The 14464-nt window shown below is 36.2% G+C and overlaps 1 protein-coding gene and 1 pseudogene across 9 annotated transcripts in view; both read right to left on the reverse strand.

Moving 5' to 3' along the window:
- Positions 1–1906: 1906 nt before the first annotated feature.
- Positions 1907–3427, reverse strand: LOC140507998 (SCY1-like protein 2 pseudogene; annotated as a pseudogene).
- Positions 3207–14464, reverse strand: part of PDE9A (phosphodiesterase 9A) — a 169770-nt gene continuing 158512 nt past the window's right edge. For 8 of the 9 annotated variants that reach the window (XM_072614866.1, XM_072614869.1, XM_072614871.1 and 5 more), the window contains 4 exons: positions 13930–14058; positions 11826–11921; positions 9763–9817; positions 3207–9137 (listed from right to left, as the gene is read on the reverse strand). In XM_072614866.1, coding sequence (XP_072470967.1) covers positions 9785–9817; positions 11826–11921; positions 13930–14058 — 258 coding nt within the window. In that variant the 3' untranslated portion in view covers positions 3207–9137; positions 9763–9784. The remainder of the gene's footprint in view (positions 9138–9762; positions 9818–11825; positions 11922–13929; positions 14059–14464) is intronic. The other variant, XM_072614868.1, reaches the window with a different exon arrangement.

Raw genomic sequence — 14464 nt, forward strand, 5'->3', positions numbered from 1 at the left:
AAAGAGCAGAAGAATATGTGAATAAGCATTTATTAAACACCACTATGTGCCAGACATTGTGCCAGATTCTTTACAATTATTATCTGATTTGATCATCACAGCAATCCTGTGAGGTAGGTGCTGTAATTCCCATTTTATAACTGATGAAGCAGAAGCAGAGGTAAAGTGATTTGCCCAGGGTCACAGAGATAAAAATGCCTGAGGCTGCCTTTGAACTCAGGTCTTCCTCACTCCAGGTCCAGAGCTCAATCTGCTGTACAATCTCATAGCCATTTTATGCTTCTCTTGAGTATTGTGTTTAAATGTCAGATTTTCTATGCAGCTCTTGTTTTTTCATCAAGAATCTTTAAGTCCTTTATTTCATTAAATATCTATTTTTTTCCCTCAAAGGGTTATACTGTTTTGTTGGGTAGATTATTTTTGATTGTAATCCTAGCTCTTTTGTTCTCCGGAATATCATATTCCAAGCCTTCTGCTCCTGTAGCAGAGGGAAGTTGCTAAATCTTGTGTGATCCTGACTATGGCTTCATAATATTTGAATGGTTTCTTTCTGACTGCTTGCAATAATTTCACCTTGTCCTAGGAGCTCTGAAATTTAGCTAGAATTATTCCTGGGAGTTTTTATTTTGGGAACTCTTTTAGGAGGTGATCAGTGTATTCTTTCAGTTTCTATTTTACCCTCTGTTCCTAGCATTTGAGGCTGTTTTTCTTTGATAATTTCTTAAAATATGATGTCTGGATTTTTTTTTTATCATGGATTTTTGATATTCCAGAATTCTTACTAGATCTTTTATCCAGGTTGGTGGCTTTTCCCAATGAGATACTTTACATTTTCTTCCACTTTTTCATTCTTTTGACTTTGTTTTATTGTTTCTTAATATCTCATGGAGTCAGCTTCTGCTTGCTCCACTTGCTCAGTTCTAATTTTTAAGAACTTACTTTCTTCAGTGAGTTTTTGTATCTCTTTGTCCATTTAGCCAATTCTGCTTTTTAAGTAGTTATTTTCTTCAGTGAATTTTTGTGCCTCTTTTACTTTTCATAATTTTCTTGCATCACTCTCATTTCTTTCCCCACTTTTTCTTCTACCACTTTTATCTCTTTAATTCTTCCAGGAATTGTTGTTGGACTTGTGTCCAATATGCTTTTTTTTCTTTGAGACTTTGCTTGTAGTTCTTTTCATGTTGCCTTCTATGAGTTTGTGTCCTGATCTTCCTTGCCACCAATAGCTTTTTGTGGTCAGGTACTTTTTTGGTGGTTTTCTCATTTGTTCAGCCTATTTCTTGACTTTGAACTTTGTGCTCAATTCATCTGGAAGTAGGGATACATTGTCCAAAGTCTGTAAGTTTCTGGTACTTCCAAGGTGGGTGCATCCAGGGATGGATGTAACCTGTCTTGGTCTGCACTCTGGTTTTTACCCAAGAAAGCCCCTTGATCCCTTGCAGCGCTACTCTAGTCCCTGAAACTGTGACCATGTTCCTTATTCCTCCCACTGCAGCCACAAGTTCTAATGCTCCTCTCTACCCTGGAATATAGAACAGCATGTGGGCAATGGAATTTCCAAACAGTACCTGGTCACAGTGTCCATACAGGCCTACAGTTAACTCAGGGTCCCCTGTAATCTCTTTCCAATTAATTGTCTAGTCCCCTCATTATCTCTGTCTGTGAGTGCCTGAAACTGCTGTTGCAGACCCCTCCTAGTCCCACCATTGCTGCCACTGGGTACACTCTAGGTGGTCTCCACCTCAATGTCACAGACTTTTCCTTCTGATCTCCTAAGTTGTCTTGGACTGGAAAAATGTCTCACTCTGACCTTCTTTTGGCTCTGCTCCTCCAGAATTCTCTTTGAAGGGTTATTTTAAAGTTGTTTGGACAGGAATGTTGGAAAAGTTTAGCTCAATTGCTGCCCCTAATCTGTCATCTTGCTCCCCTCCTCATTTTGTTCTCCTTGCATTAAGTGAAGATACTCCAGTTTGGTTTTATATTCAGCTTCCAATCTATTAAGTATCTCTTTTATGACCAAAATAAAAGAGTTGAACTCATTGAGATTGATTACTTTTTAATACTATGAGGAATCAAAAGAGAGAATAGTTTCCCAGCAAGCTACTCTTTAGTGTAAAAGTACAATTGTAAATACCTAAAATTCCCATGAGGACTGCAGAATTTGTTGTTGAAAAGATAGAATGTCATCAAGTACATCAAATCATCAAGCACAAACTACTTACCCATGAATTCCAAAATCTTTCCTAAGCACACTGATGAATTTACATGAGCAGCAAGGGAAAATGTTTGTAAACATGCAGTTTTAATACTTGGTATCAAGTAATTTTTCATGGATGGATAAACTTTGAGGTTTACAAAGTTTGGAATGCTATTTAGGCAGATTTCTTGGATTTGAAATGGTTCTAACATTCCATAAACTATAACATTCTATAACTGTTCTTTATTTCTCCTGGAAGAGTTTTAGGCAGTAGCAAATCCCCCCCTCCCCCGCCCACTTTTTTTCGGTTGAACATTGACACAATCTCAATACACTTTTCCGAGTCAAGGTCAGGTTGAATTAACTTGACATACTCCCCTTTTGTACAGTCTTCAGAAATTAGTAAAACACTGGGCAAAATGAAAGGTAGCATATCAGGGTTTACAAATTCTGAGGTTAAGCAAGGCAAAATTCTTTGTACTACTGTATGCTTGGGTAGTTTGGTCAGAACCTTTGTAAGTCTTTCAAAAAATTGATTCCTAGAGATTATCTCTTTGGAATAAAAAAATTAAAATAAAAATCAACATTACCAAAGAAGGCAATCTTTGTCATTTTAATCTATATCTAGTCTGACAAGTGGGGTTATATTGAAAAGTAATATTACATGTTCACAGTCTTACTCAGGTACATTCTGTAGAGAACTGGATCCTAAATGAATTAACTGATCCAGTTGCCTACTTAAACAAACAGACACCCACATAGATACATATGCACATATATGTGTATATATATATATATTTTACTCGACTTCAAAGATAGATTTTTTTCTTTATTAAATATAGTATAAACAGTAGTTCCTAAAGTTGTCTGACAATTCACAGAAAGTATGTATACAGGAACCAAATATTCAGAATTTGTCAGGCATAAGGATGACAAATTGGAATCTCATTCTTTATAAGGAAACAATCTTCAGATGGATTGGTTGATGACATAAAAAAATTTAAGCCCATTAGTTTCCAGCTCCAACTTTATTCAACATATTTTACAGAATAAGGTTTCCATGAACCATTTTCACATTGTTATATAAAAATGACAATTCTTCAGAAACTTGAAATAAATCGTATATTGTTTCTACATCATAAAGTTTGTAATCTTTAGCGTAGGAGACACTGTGGAAGGCAAAGTTTTCCAGTTACCAAGAACATTGACTAAACTTGCACATACTGGTTGTGTACAAATTACCAAGCAATTCATAAAAATCTAACCTAACCCATTGCCACCTGTAGCTTTATGCCAACCAATATCAAACTGCTCAGTGACTGAATTTTACATTATTGCGTTGGTGACATCAGCTGTTAGTTTTCTAATGGCATTCTTCAATTTATTCAGCATGGACTCCATGACTGCAATATTGTACAATTTTATTTACCCCCGGAGGGGGCAGTGCAAGGGCTTTCTGTGTTGCTGCTCTGGCTACTCCATTTTTGCCACCATTGGGGTCTGGGAGCCAGAAAGTGGGGAGGGGGAGGGGAAGAAAGAATAGTACAATTTTTTTAAGGGGTCAAGAAAAAAATCTACTTTCCTTGGTCATTGTGTGAAGAAGAGTAGTTTCACCCCAACTCTAGGGATGTGCTGGAGTCAGCTTACATAGGCCCATGAGAGCCAACTGTTAATCACTGTATTTTTACACCTTGGAAACTGGCAAGAATTACATATCAGGGTTTGACCTACTGTTTTGTGGATTGTTTAGACTTAAAGTGATGAAGACGATTTTAATAATGCATATTAAACTTAAAAATGTGTTGTGCATTTTCAGGTTTCTTGTTATTAAACATTCACTAGCAAGCCTCTGCTAACAATTAACTTGATCTCTACTAGCTTAATTTCTTACCCACCAAATGGGAGAGAAAATCTTACACAAAAGAGTCATGGCTAGTAGGAAAACATTTTTATTACAGCAAGCAAGTAAAACTTGAATAGGGGAAGCTATGCAGATTACTTTCAGAGGCGGGGAACCTGCAACCTCTAGGCCACATGTGGTCCTCTAGGTCCTCAAGTGTGACCCTTTGACTGAATCCAAATTTCACAGAACAGATCCCCTTAATAAAAGGATTTGTTCTGTAAAACTTGGACTCAGTCAAGATGTTGCAACTCCAAAACTTTAGGTAATAGAATATACAAGAGTAAAGCTGGCTTTATGATCAAGGAGTTAAATGGAATTTTATTTCAACTGGGGAAAAAATGATTTCACCTTACTAGTTCACTTAGAAATCTCTGGGGAGTACAGGCATTGGAAATCAAGGGGCATAATGGGGTACTGGATTTTCCTCTCATGTCTACAGCTGTCTGCCATTCAGATTTAGTTTCATGCCTTCTTCCTCACCTCATCTCTCCCTTTTTTTTTTATTTCTCTCTTCCAGAAAGATCTTAGCTAATCAGGAGTCACTTCTCTCTAGAGCTATGCATTATCAAAGGGCTATCTTTCAGGGAACTTTCAAGCCTTCCCAGATGGGAATTATACAATTAAATTCAAAAGAGAGATAAGAGTAACAGTGCACTTAGATTAAAAAAACCCCAAACAAGTACAAAATAGGAGACATGGTTATGCACTATACGTCTGGTGTATTGTGTACAGTTATGAGCACCACATTTTAGGAAGAATTTTGATAAGATGAACAGAGAACGGTTGCTAGGAAGGACAATGAAGGGTCTCTTAATTTTTGTTGTATGAGAAATGTTGAATGATGTACCTGGAACAGGGAAGATTTTGGGTAGAAATTTTATCTGTTTTAAAGTATTTTAAAAGATTTTGTATAGAAAAGGGATTAGGCTTATCCTCTTTGGCTTTATGACACAAAACTAAAAGCAGTAGGTTGATACTTCAAAGAGTTCTGTTAGAGCTTAGTGTAAGGAAAAACTTCCCTACGATTAGAATTGTCCTTACTTGAGAGATTCAGCAAAGGCTGGATGATGTGTCAGAATGCTATGGTCTATTCCAGCTGCCAGTAATTGCCTAATGGCCTATAGCAGATTCAAGATGCCTCAAAATACAAAGTTCTGAACAAATGGCACTGAGTGCAAACTTCCTTTTTCATTGAATTTAGAGCAAGTTTTAGAATCTGGAGGTTAGCTCAGAAGAATTGAGTTGTTAACAGAAATTTATTCTGCGAACAGACTTATTGGAATTTTTGATGTCTGTTTTGCCATGAATCCCTCAATGAACTAATATGGAGGGATGAACCTCTGGGAAGGTTTCTCAGAATTCAGTCAAGACTACAGAGGGAGCTCTCTATTTCTATGAGAAGAATAGTAAATCTGTAGTTAGACATAAGATAAAAAAGCAAAGATTAGAGATAACAATTTTTACTTCCTCACTAATCACTATTCTGGGATTTCTGGCAGGAGAAAAAAAGTGATGAAACATCATGGACATATATCAGAAATGAAGCCTTTTCAGTTCCAAAAGGGAAGTCCAAGAAGCCATTTTGGTTATTTCTCCCAGCACCTATCACAAGTCGGTCTAATATGATAGACTTAGCTATCTGATACCTTCAGAAAGCTAATGGAGGCCCACCTTGACATAGGGACCCCCAAATTTACAGAATCCCCCCATCTTCAGCTCTTTGGAGGCCTCTTTCAATCCATCAATCAATATGTTTTTATTAAGCACCCATGTAGAAGCACTGTGCCAGGTACTGGGAATACAAGATTGAAACAATCATTACAAAAAGCTTACATTCTTATGGGCTGGACAAATAGGTATAAAAATAGATACAACAGAGTCACTTGACCTAGACACATTCTCCAATCCTCAAGCATCTCCAAAATAGGAATTATGTGCAAGAATAAAAGCTAAGAAACCCAGAACCCTAATAAGATAACCACCTGATTAAGAGCAGAAAGGGCTGATCCCTAATTTGCTCACTCAGCACCTCTTCCAGACATGTTATTCTTGTAGAGCTGCACAAGAAGCACAAAGGACTCCATTCTACCCCCTCCCTTTCAGTACCAGCAGGGAGGGAAGGGTGGAGAGGAATTACATAAATCAACATGTTGAATCTGATAAGGAAGGAATTGCACATTTTCTGAATTTCCACTTACTTTGTGAAGTACCCTTTGGCCTACTTGCAAAGACAATTGAGCTGCCGTAGAAGAGGGAGCAAGAGACTGAAAAACATCAATAACTGCACATAAGCTTGGTTTCAGGCCTGCCTTTTGTTTTGGTATCAGTGGGGAAAACAAGAAGATTGAGAAGAAGAAGATTAAAGAAATAATGAACCATTTTCCGGACCAAAAGTGAATGAGAGGAGAAGCAGCAGCACCTTGGCATCTACCAAGACAGGAAAACAACAAACAAGAGAAATGAATGTTTATCAAAGCTTGAAATAATATACATAAAAGTTAAGCTCTGTTTTCAGTGTTGAGATTGCCTGGAAGTTCACTATGAGTCCCAGAGAAGAGGGATTAGATTTTTTTTTCTTTTGCTTTGTAGAGATTAAAACTAACACCAATGGATGGAAAATACAATCCAAAAATGGAATAGATTTTTGTTGAACTAAATTTAAAATGGAATATGCTTCTATAGGAAGATTGAGTTTTTCATCTGTGGTTGTGAAGTTGTTCATCCTTAGTTCTCAAAGAGGACCCATGGGGAAATTGTAGAGCAGAGTTGTGTTTCACCTGGGAGTTATACTAAATGATCTCTGAACTCTTCCCAGACTACCTGTGGTACCATTGCATGGTTTCCAGTCTAAACCTTAAGTATCATCAGGGTTTTCCATCAGTTCTTCAGTAGAATCCTCCTGTATTGTTTACCCTAATTAAAATGTGAGCTCCATGAGAGCAGGAATTGTCTCGATTTTTTATTTGTGTCCATAGCGCTTAGCACAGTTACTAGGCACATAGTAAGTCCTTATGAAATGCTTTTTTACCCATTCCCCTATAAATAAGTGATCAAAGAATATGAACAAAAAAGAATTGCAGGCACATGAAAGAGTGTTCCAAATCACTAATAAGAGGAATGTAAATCAAAACAACGCTAAGATTTCACCACATACCCTGCAAGCTAGCAAAGATGACAGAAGATGGGAATGGTCAACATTGGAGGGCTTGTGGACAGAGAGACACACCAGCTCATTGTTGATGGAGCTATGAATCAGTATAAACATTTTGGAAAGCAATTTGAAGTTAGGCAAATAAAGTGATTAAAATGCCCATTACCTTCGACCCAGAGGTTTACTCTGGGTCTTACTCCCCTAAGGAAGCCATTGATTAAAACAATGTCCAAAATATGTATAGCTTCACTTTTTTGTAATAGCAAAGAATTGGAAACAATAAATGTCCTTAAGTTGGGGAATGGCTAAACAAATGGTGGTACATGGCATTTTACTGTGCTCTATGAAATGATGAATTTAGTGACTACAGAAAAGCAAGGAAAGATCTATATAAACTAATGGAGAGTGAAGTAAGCAGACCCAAGAAAACCATATTAATCGATGACTTCACCAATGTGAGTGGAAAGAAACAACCATACACACAAATAAAAAAGGCATGTTGCAAAATTATAAAGAACAAGCATGGCTGGAATTCCCACCCTACCCTTTTGCAAAGGTGGGAGGTTCACAAGCATTGCAGATTGCACGTTTGCAGACTTTTTTGAATGTATTTATCAGCTAAATTTATTTTTCATCATTCTCTTCTTTTACTGTCTTTAAAAAATAGCATTTGTTATATGAAATGGTTCTGTGAGAGGGGGAGAGGGAGTGATATTGGGGGAAACTGCAGCGATATTAAAAAAACAAAAGATCAATAAAATTTATTTTAAAAAATGTTTTTCATTCATTCCAACTCATATTTTGGATGCCTCTTGAACGGAAAATCTCACTATACAGAGACAAATTCCATTTCACATAGAAGAAATAATTGACTATTTTTTGAAAAAAATAATGATCTAGGATTTAAAAAAACATGCTTTCCAGTTAGAAGACATATGGCTTTGTGTATATCTATTTCTTTTTCAGAAAGACTTAAAGCAGAAATATAAACAATTATTGGCTTTGTCCTCAACTTCTGTGAGTATCTTGTTCTACAGAATATCCCTAGAACATTTAAAGTGATAGTTTATCAGAGGGTTCTGATAAGAAGCTAGTCAAAAATCACAGCTTTGCCTTCCTAAAACTTCAACTTTGTTGAAATTGTTGCCCTTCTTAATCTTTAGAGCAAACATTTAATTCATCATTTCACTGGAAATGGGTATACTTTTGTTTTCATTCACAATTATTACACATGTTTCCATGTCCTTATAGGATACTGAGTCAATACACCCACAATTATACTGTGTAGGCTGACATTATATCCTATATGTCCACATGTTATACATGTATGCACCTCACTCTTACTCATTACAGAAACACATTACACAAACACATTCTATTTGCTTGGACATATATAAGACTACTCCAAGTTTTAATATTGTGAGGCTTCATGTATACACCTCATTATGCCAGTCAATTGTCCTAAATTTACATTCTGGGTAAAAGTACAAAAGTCCTTTCCCACATATGTGAACAGTAGAAATACTTCCTGTTTTCAGTTAAACATTTCTTCAACAAGTGTTTATTTTCGAGCAAGAGTATCCATTTTACACACAAATGTACAAAGTAAGAACAGTACCTGTTTCTGTATAAGAATATGTTATTTAAAAGACCGTTTAAAAAATAAAATTCTATAGACTATGACGAATTCCGTTCTCCTCTCCTCCAAGACCCCCCTTCCCTCTTCCCTTAGTTTTTCCATTACTGATAATTCAGTTTTTATGAAATAAGGTCCTGTAAGACTTCAGGAAGGATCATCTTTGTTCTGTGCTGAAGAATCCCAAGAAACTTAACAGATCTAGGCAATAACTGAGTTCAACAGTCTTCTAGTTTTCTTCATAAATGGCCTGGAAAAGGAAAAGGAAAATATTTGTAGTGTTGTGCTGTATATGTGTGTGTTTGTGTATGTGTGTTTTAAAGTGTTTGTGAGAGGATTCAAAAGTCCAAACCAACACTATAAAATCCACAGGATTACATCTGTAGGTTATTAAATGGGATCTGTGGCACACATGGAGAACCCGATAAAAGATCCTTAAAGGTCATGAGAAGAAAAGCAGAATTTTCTTTCTGATTGCTTGGAAATGTTCTATACAAGTATTCTAATAGTACTATTGACATAGAAGGAACTTATGCAACCTTCACTGATTTGGAATATAGAAAAGATCTGAATGCTTTAGTTGTATATTTCAAAGAACACAGAAAGTTCCAGGCAAATTGAGTGGGAATGGCACACCTAGAAGATTTAAGTAAGGGAGCTCTTTTCAAGCATTCGTAAATACTTTGGGAGTGATCTTTAAAAGTACCATGCTTCAGTCTCTACAAACAGGAAGGTGGAAGGGCAAAGCATTTTTTTCTTCTCCAACACAAGGCAGCTAGGTAATATAGTGGATAGAGCCCTGGATCTGGAGACAGGAGTTAACATATGATTTAAAATATGAAGACTTGAGTTAAAAAATGGGTTCAGACACTTACTAGCTGTGTGACCCTGGGTAAGTCATTTAACCTCTGTTTGCTTCAGTTTCCTCATCTGTAAAATGAGGAAAATAATAATATTACCTACTTTCTAGGGTTGTTTGGAGGATCAAATGAAATATTTGTGAAGTGCTTAGCAGTGTTTAGCACACCAGGGGTGTTTAATAAATTCTATCTCCCCTTTCCTCTTCTTAACCTCCACAATCCTTCCTAGTGTTGAGCCAACTGAAAGACTTTTGTGTGGTTTTGACTTATTAAAAACTCTTGTAAGCAAGAGCAGAGACAACCATGTAACGCAGGACAATTCATGAGTATCAAGATTTAGGTTGATTAGACAGTCAGACATTCTCAGGGAAATTTGGACTGGACTAAAGATGGGAGAAGGAAGGTGTGGTCTAGAAAGAGTGGCTGTGCCCCACAGCTCTGAAGGTAGCGTCTAGAAGAAAAGGGGGATCAGTTTCTTTTTACTTTGACTTTCCCCTTGAACCTCTCCATACCTTGCTAGAAAGCATGACTTCTAGTTACAAGTGGGAACAATGTATCTCTTTCTTATATTTTTATTTTCTCAACTTTGAGAATTTAAAAACCATATTAATTTTTTCTTCCTGTTTCTAAGAATTGTCTACATTATTACTTCATGCATTGAAAAAGCCAGGCTACGTTTAAAGTTTTGACTTTTCTTGAATTATTGACTTTCTGTTCATTTTTTTTCCCCTTTACAACTTGAGTTTAAAGTTGAGTTTGTCCCAACTCTGGATGTTTTGGATTAAGGTTATTGGATATTGAATTCCCTTATTGAAATTTTATTTTGCATTTTCTGGATTTCCCTCCCAAATTTGGTATGCAATTTTCTTTTGAAGTATATGTTTATTTTTCTGTTATGTGATGCCCCTAGGAGGGTTGCAGGAAAAGAAAGGACCTATTAAGTAGTTTCTCCTCTTAGCTGACAGAACCCCCACTTTCCTGCTACTGTTAAAGAAGAGGACCAAGTGACCATTCAGGTCTAAGCAAAAAGTCCTTTGAGCCATAATATGATGGAAACAGCCAGGAAGTGTGTCATCTCCTGAAATGAAGTACCAAGTCACATACTGTAAGTAGTTTGGCCGGGAGGAATATCTTTACATCCTATGTATAGCTTATATTACATAGAAAAGCAAATGGTATCAATTCTTTTTTACATCAGTATAATTTTGCTTATTCATTTACCAGGGCAAATAATAACCTCTATTGGCCTCATTTTCTTCCTCTGCCAAATGAGGATGATAATTGCTCTCACCTTCCAGAGTTATTGTGAGGATCAAATGAACTAATGCGTCAAATGTTTTGTAAACCTTAAAGTACACATTAATGTGAGTTATTACTATTAATAACAACAATAATAATTTCTTCAATTGGGCTCGCTCATGGAAGCCTGAAACACTTCCCTCTGGGTGTGGGGAAACTTTGTTTACTTGCGTTGTTTTAAACATGTACTTGGTTTTTTCTGTAGTGTTTACCAGAGGTGTGTGTTCGTCTGAGTTTGGGAGGAAGCAATTTGAGAAAGAGAGAGAAATCTAACGCTGAGAGTTCTTGCCAAAATGCTATCTCTGGCTGGGGACTTAGAGCTAAAAAAGAGAAAATTATAGATTCTTTATACAATTTCCCAAAATAGAAGAGCGTTTATACTGAGAAGTCCATCTAGGCAATGAGTCAGTAGTATGCTAAGTGGGCGCAAAGACAAATGGTTGAATAATCCTACTGACCATTGTTTTAACTGTAATGCTTGATATGACGTAGAACAAGTAAATGCAATGAATAGCTCCTGGATTTGTCATATTGCACCATTTTTCTTTTGGGAAAATAAGAACTACAGTATGAATATGAATTTGGAGGAGTCTTCTTTCTATACTTGGAGAGTTATCTATGAACATATTGCTTTTCAGGAAAATTGAAGTGTACTTTTACTTTTTCTTATGTGGAATGTATTAATGTCATTATTTTCACCTAATATGATCATTTTAAAGGTTTTTCAATTATCAAGAAAGATTATCAAGTGTCATCAGTAAAGCATTATTATATTTTACCTTTTTCTTGGCATCATCTATTTTTTTTAATTCCTCATAGCGATTTTTAGATTCCCAAAGAGGCTGAAGCATCAATTCTTCAACCATAGGAAAAAGCTAGAAGAAATGAATATACATATTTAAAAATTTCATTACTCTTAATACAATAAAAATTAATCAAGAATAAGGTGCCCTACTCTTTGCATATGGGTGGATGTTCTATAACAAATATTCTAATTGTGCTATTGTCTTGTGCTATTGTAACAGGGGGAGCTCATCTGACCATCATTAACTTGAAATAAGAATAGGGATTGTATGCATATTTATTTGTGCAATCCGAGACAAATGCAGTGAAAATGACATTGGAGTTGGAATCAGAAGATCTGAGTTGAAGTTTCCTGGAGAGAACTATACTATCTATTTTACACCTTCTCATGAAGATCACCTTCTCATAATAACTATAAAACAAATGTAAATTTAATGTAAATTTAGAACTCAAAACCAAATTTAGGGAATAATAAAACAGCTGATGCCTGAGACAACACTAATATTGTTTTATCTTATACCTTACAAGATCAAAATGAAGGCGCATGAATCCCCAGCAATTTGTCCGATAAATGTTTAGATTGGGAAAATAGAAGATTTAGCAGGGATATAGAAAAGTTGTCACATAGTAATAAAGTTTTAACTTATTATGTTTGGACCCAGAGGGTAGAAGTTGTAAAGAGGCAAATGTGGGGTTTTTAATAAACTGCAAGTTCAATATGAATGAACACTGCCATTTGGCAGCCAAAAAAATTCTTTTTTAAAAATCTTTTTCCAATTACATGTAAAATTTATTTTTAACATGAATTTTCTTTTAAATTTTGAGTTCCAAATTCTCTCTCTCCATCCTTCTTCTTCTCCCTCCCTGAGATGGCAAACCATTTGTTATATTGAATACAGCAGCAAAAGATTCTAATGGGTTTTCCGTCTGAAAAGAGGCATAGTGTCTAGGGTGACAGAAGTTAGTGAGACACTTAGGTGGCACAGCTATGTAGTGCAGTACTGGACCTGGCGTCAGAAAGACCTGAGTTTGAATCTAGACACTTTACTAGCTTTAGACACTTATTAGCTTTGTGACCCTGGGCAAGTCACTTAACTGCTGTCTGCCTCAGTTTCCTCATCTGTAAAATGGGAACAATTATAGCACCTACTGTTACTGTTACTGTTGTTGTGAGGAACAGTATGCAGGCAGGTTTATCTAGGAGATAATGTTTGTAAAGTTACTTAGCACAATGCCTGATACATAGTAGGCACTATAAATAAATGCTTATTCCTGTCCCCTCCCCACCACCCTTTACTGGTCAGGCAACATTTGAATTACTGTATCTGGTTCTGGGCACCATATCTTAGGACCAGGGGTGGGGAACCTGTGGCCTCAAGGCCACATGTAACTTTCTGGGTCCTCAGGTTTAGCCCTTTGACTGAGTCCAAGTTTTATAGAACAGATCCTTTTATTAAGAGGAATTGTTCTGTGAAGTTTAGATTTAATCAAAGGGCTACACTTGAGGACCTAGAGGTCTACATGAGACCTCGAGGTCACAGGTTCCCCACTTCTGGGATGGACTTTGATAAGTTTCTGGGTGAAGGCATAGATGACCTTCAAGTTCATACTGGGAGGATTAATTAAATAAAAAGGTTGTCACCTGAATGAAGGGTTTTACATTTTCTGCTTGGGCCCAGGAGACAGAAAGAGTACCAATGGGCAGAAGTTACAGAGAAGCAAATTTAGACTTGATCTATAATTTTCTTTCTAATAATCAGAGCTATCCAAAAGTAGATTGGGCCATTTCAGTAAGTAGCGGGTCCTCTCTGAGCAGAGGCTTTAAAGCAAAGTTTATGTAGGGGGAAATATTTTAAAGGTATTAAGTATTTTAAGTTGTACTATATGGTCACTGGGACCCATGCCCAAATCTGAGATTTTGTGATTCTAGGTGAAAACCATTTCCCATAAACATCACTTTTAGGAGTAATTACATGTCACTGAACAGGTTTCACCTGGATAATGCTATGAATACGGCTGTCTTTCAGAAGGCTTAGAGATTCTTTATATATAATATATAATCCAGTGTCAGTTATTTACCTTGGTAACTGTTTCAAACATTGGGATTAGGACAAACTTGATGAATCCAATTTGGGCTGTAGGTTTGGTCACTTTATCTCGGTCCATGAAAGGTGCCACTGGAAGGCCTTCAGATTTTTCTCTGTCACTCTGAGGTAAATACAAGAGACAGTGTTCTAAAGACAAGAATTTAAGAATACCTCAAAGGACCAAGGTGAATCAATTGACAGTGCATTTGCACATACTAGAGATAGTAGGATGGAAATTTGTATTTCAAAGTAAAATTATAATATTTTCTTGTAATTATTTGTATTTCAGGTACATTTACATAGATAGGAGAAATAATAATAAAGTGATAAACATTTATTTAGAAAATTATTGCATCAATAGATATGCCTGGTCCTTCTAGCGTTAAGAGAGATATATCATTGGAATAGCAGTTCAGCTGATACACAAAGCAGTCATAAATATAAAACTATTAAATTCCTTGGAAATTTGAAAAGACTGAAACCATCCTATTCATGTGCTCCATATTACATAATTATAAAATATTCTA

The sequence above is a fragment of the Notamacropus eugenii genome, chromosome 5, assembly GCF_028372415.1.
Source record: "Notamacropus eugenii isolate mMacEug1 chromosome 5, mMacEug1.pri_v2, whole genome shotgun sequence".
Lineage (NCBI taxonomy): Eukaryota > Metazoa > Chordata > Mammalia > Diprotodontia > Macropodidae > Notamacropus > Notamacropus eugenii.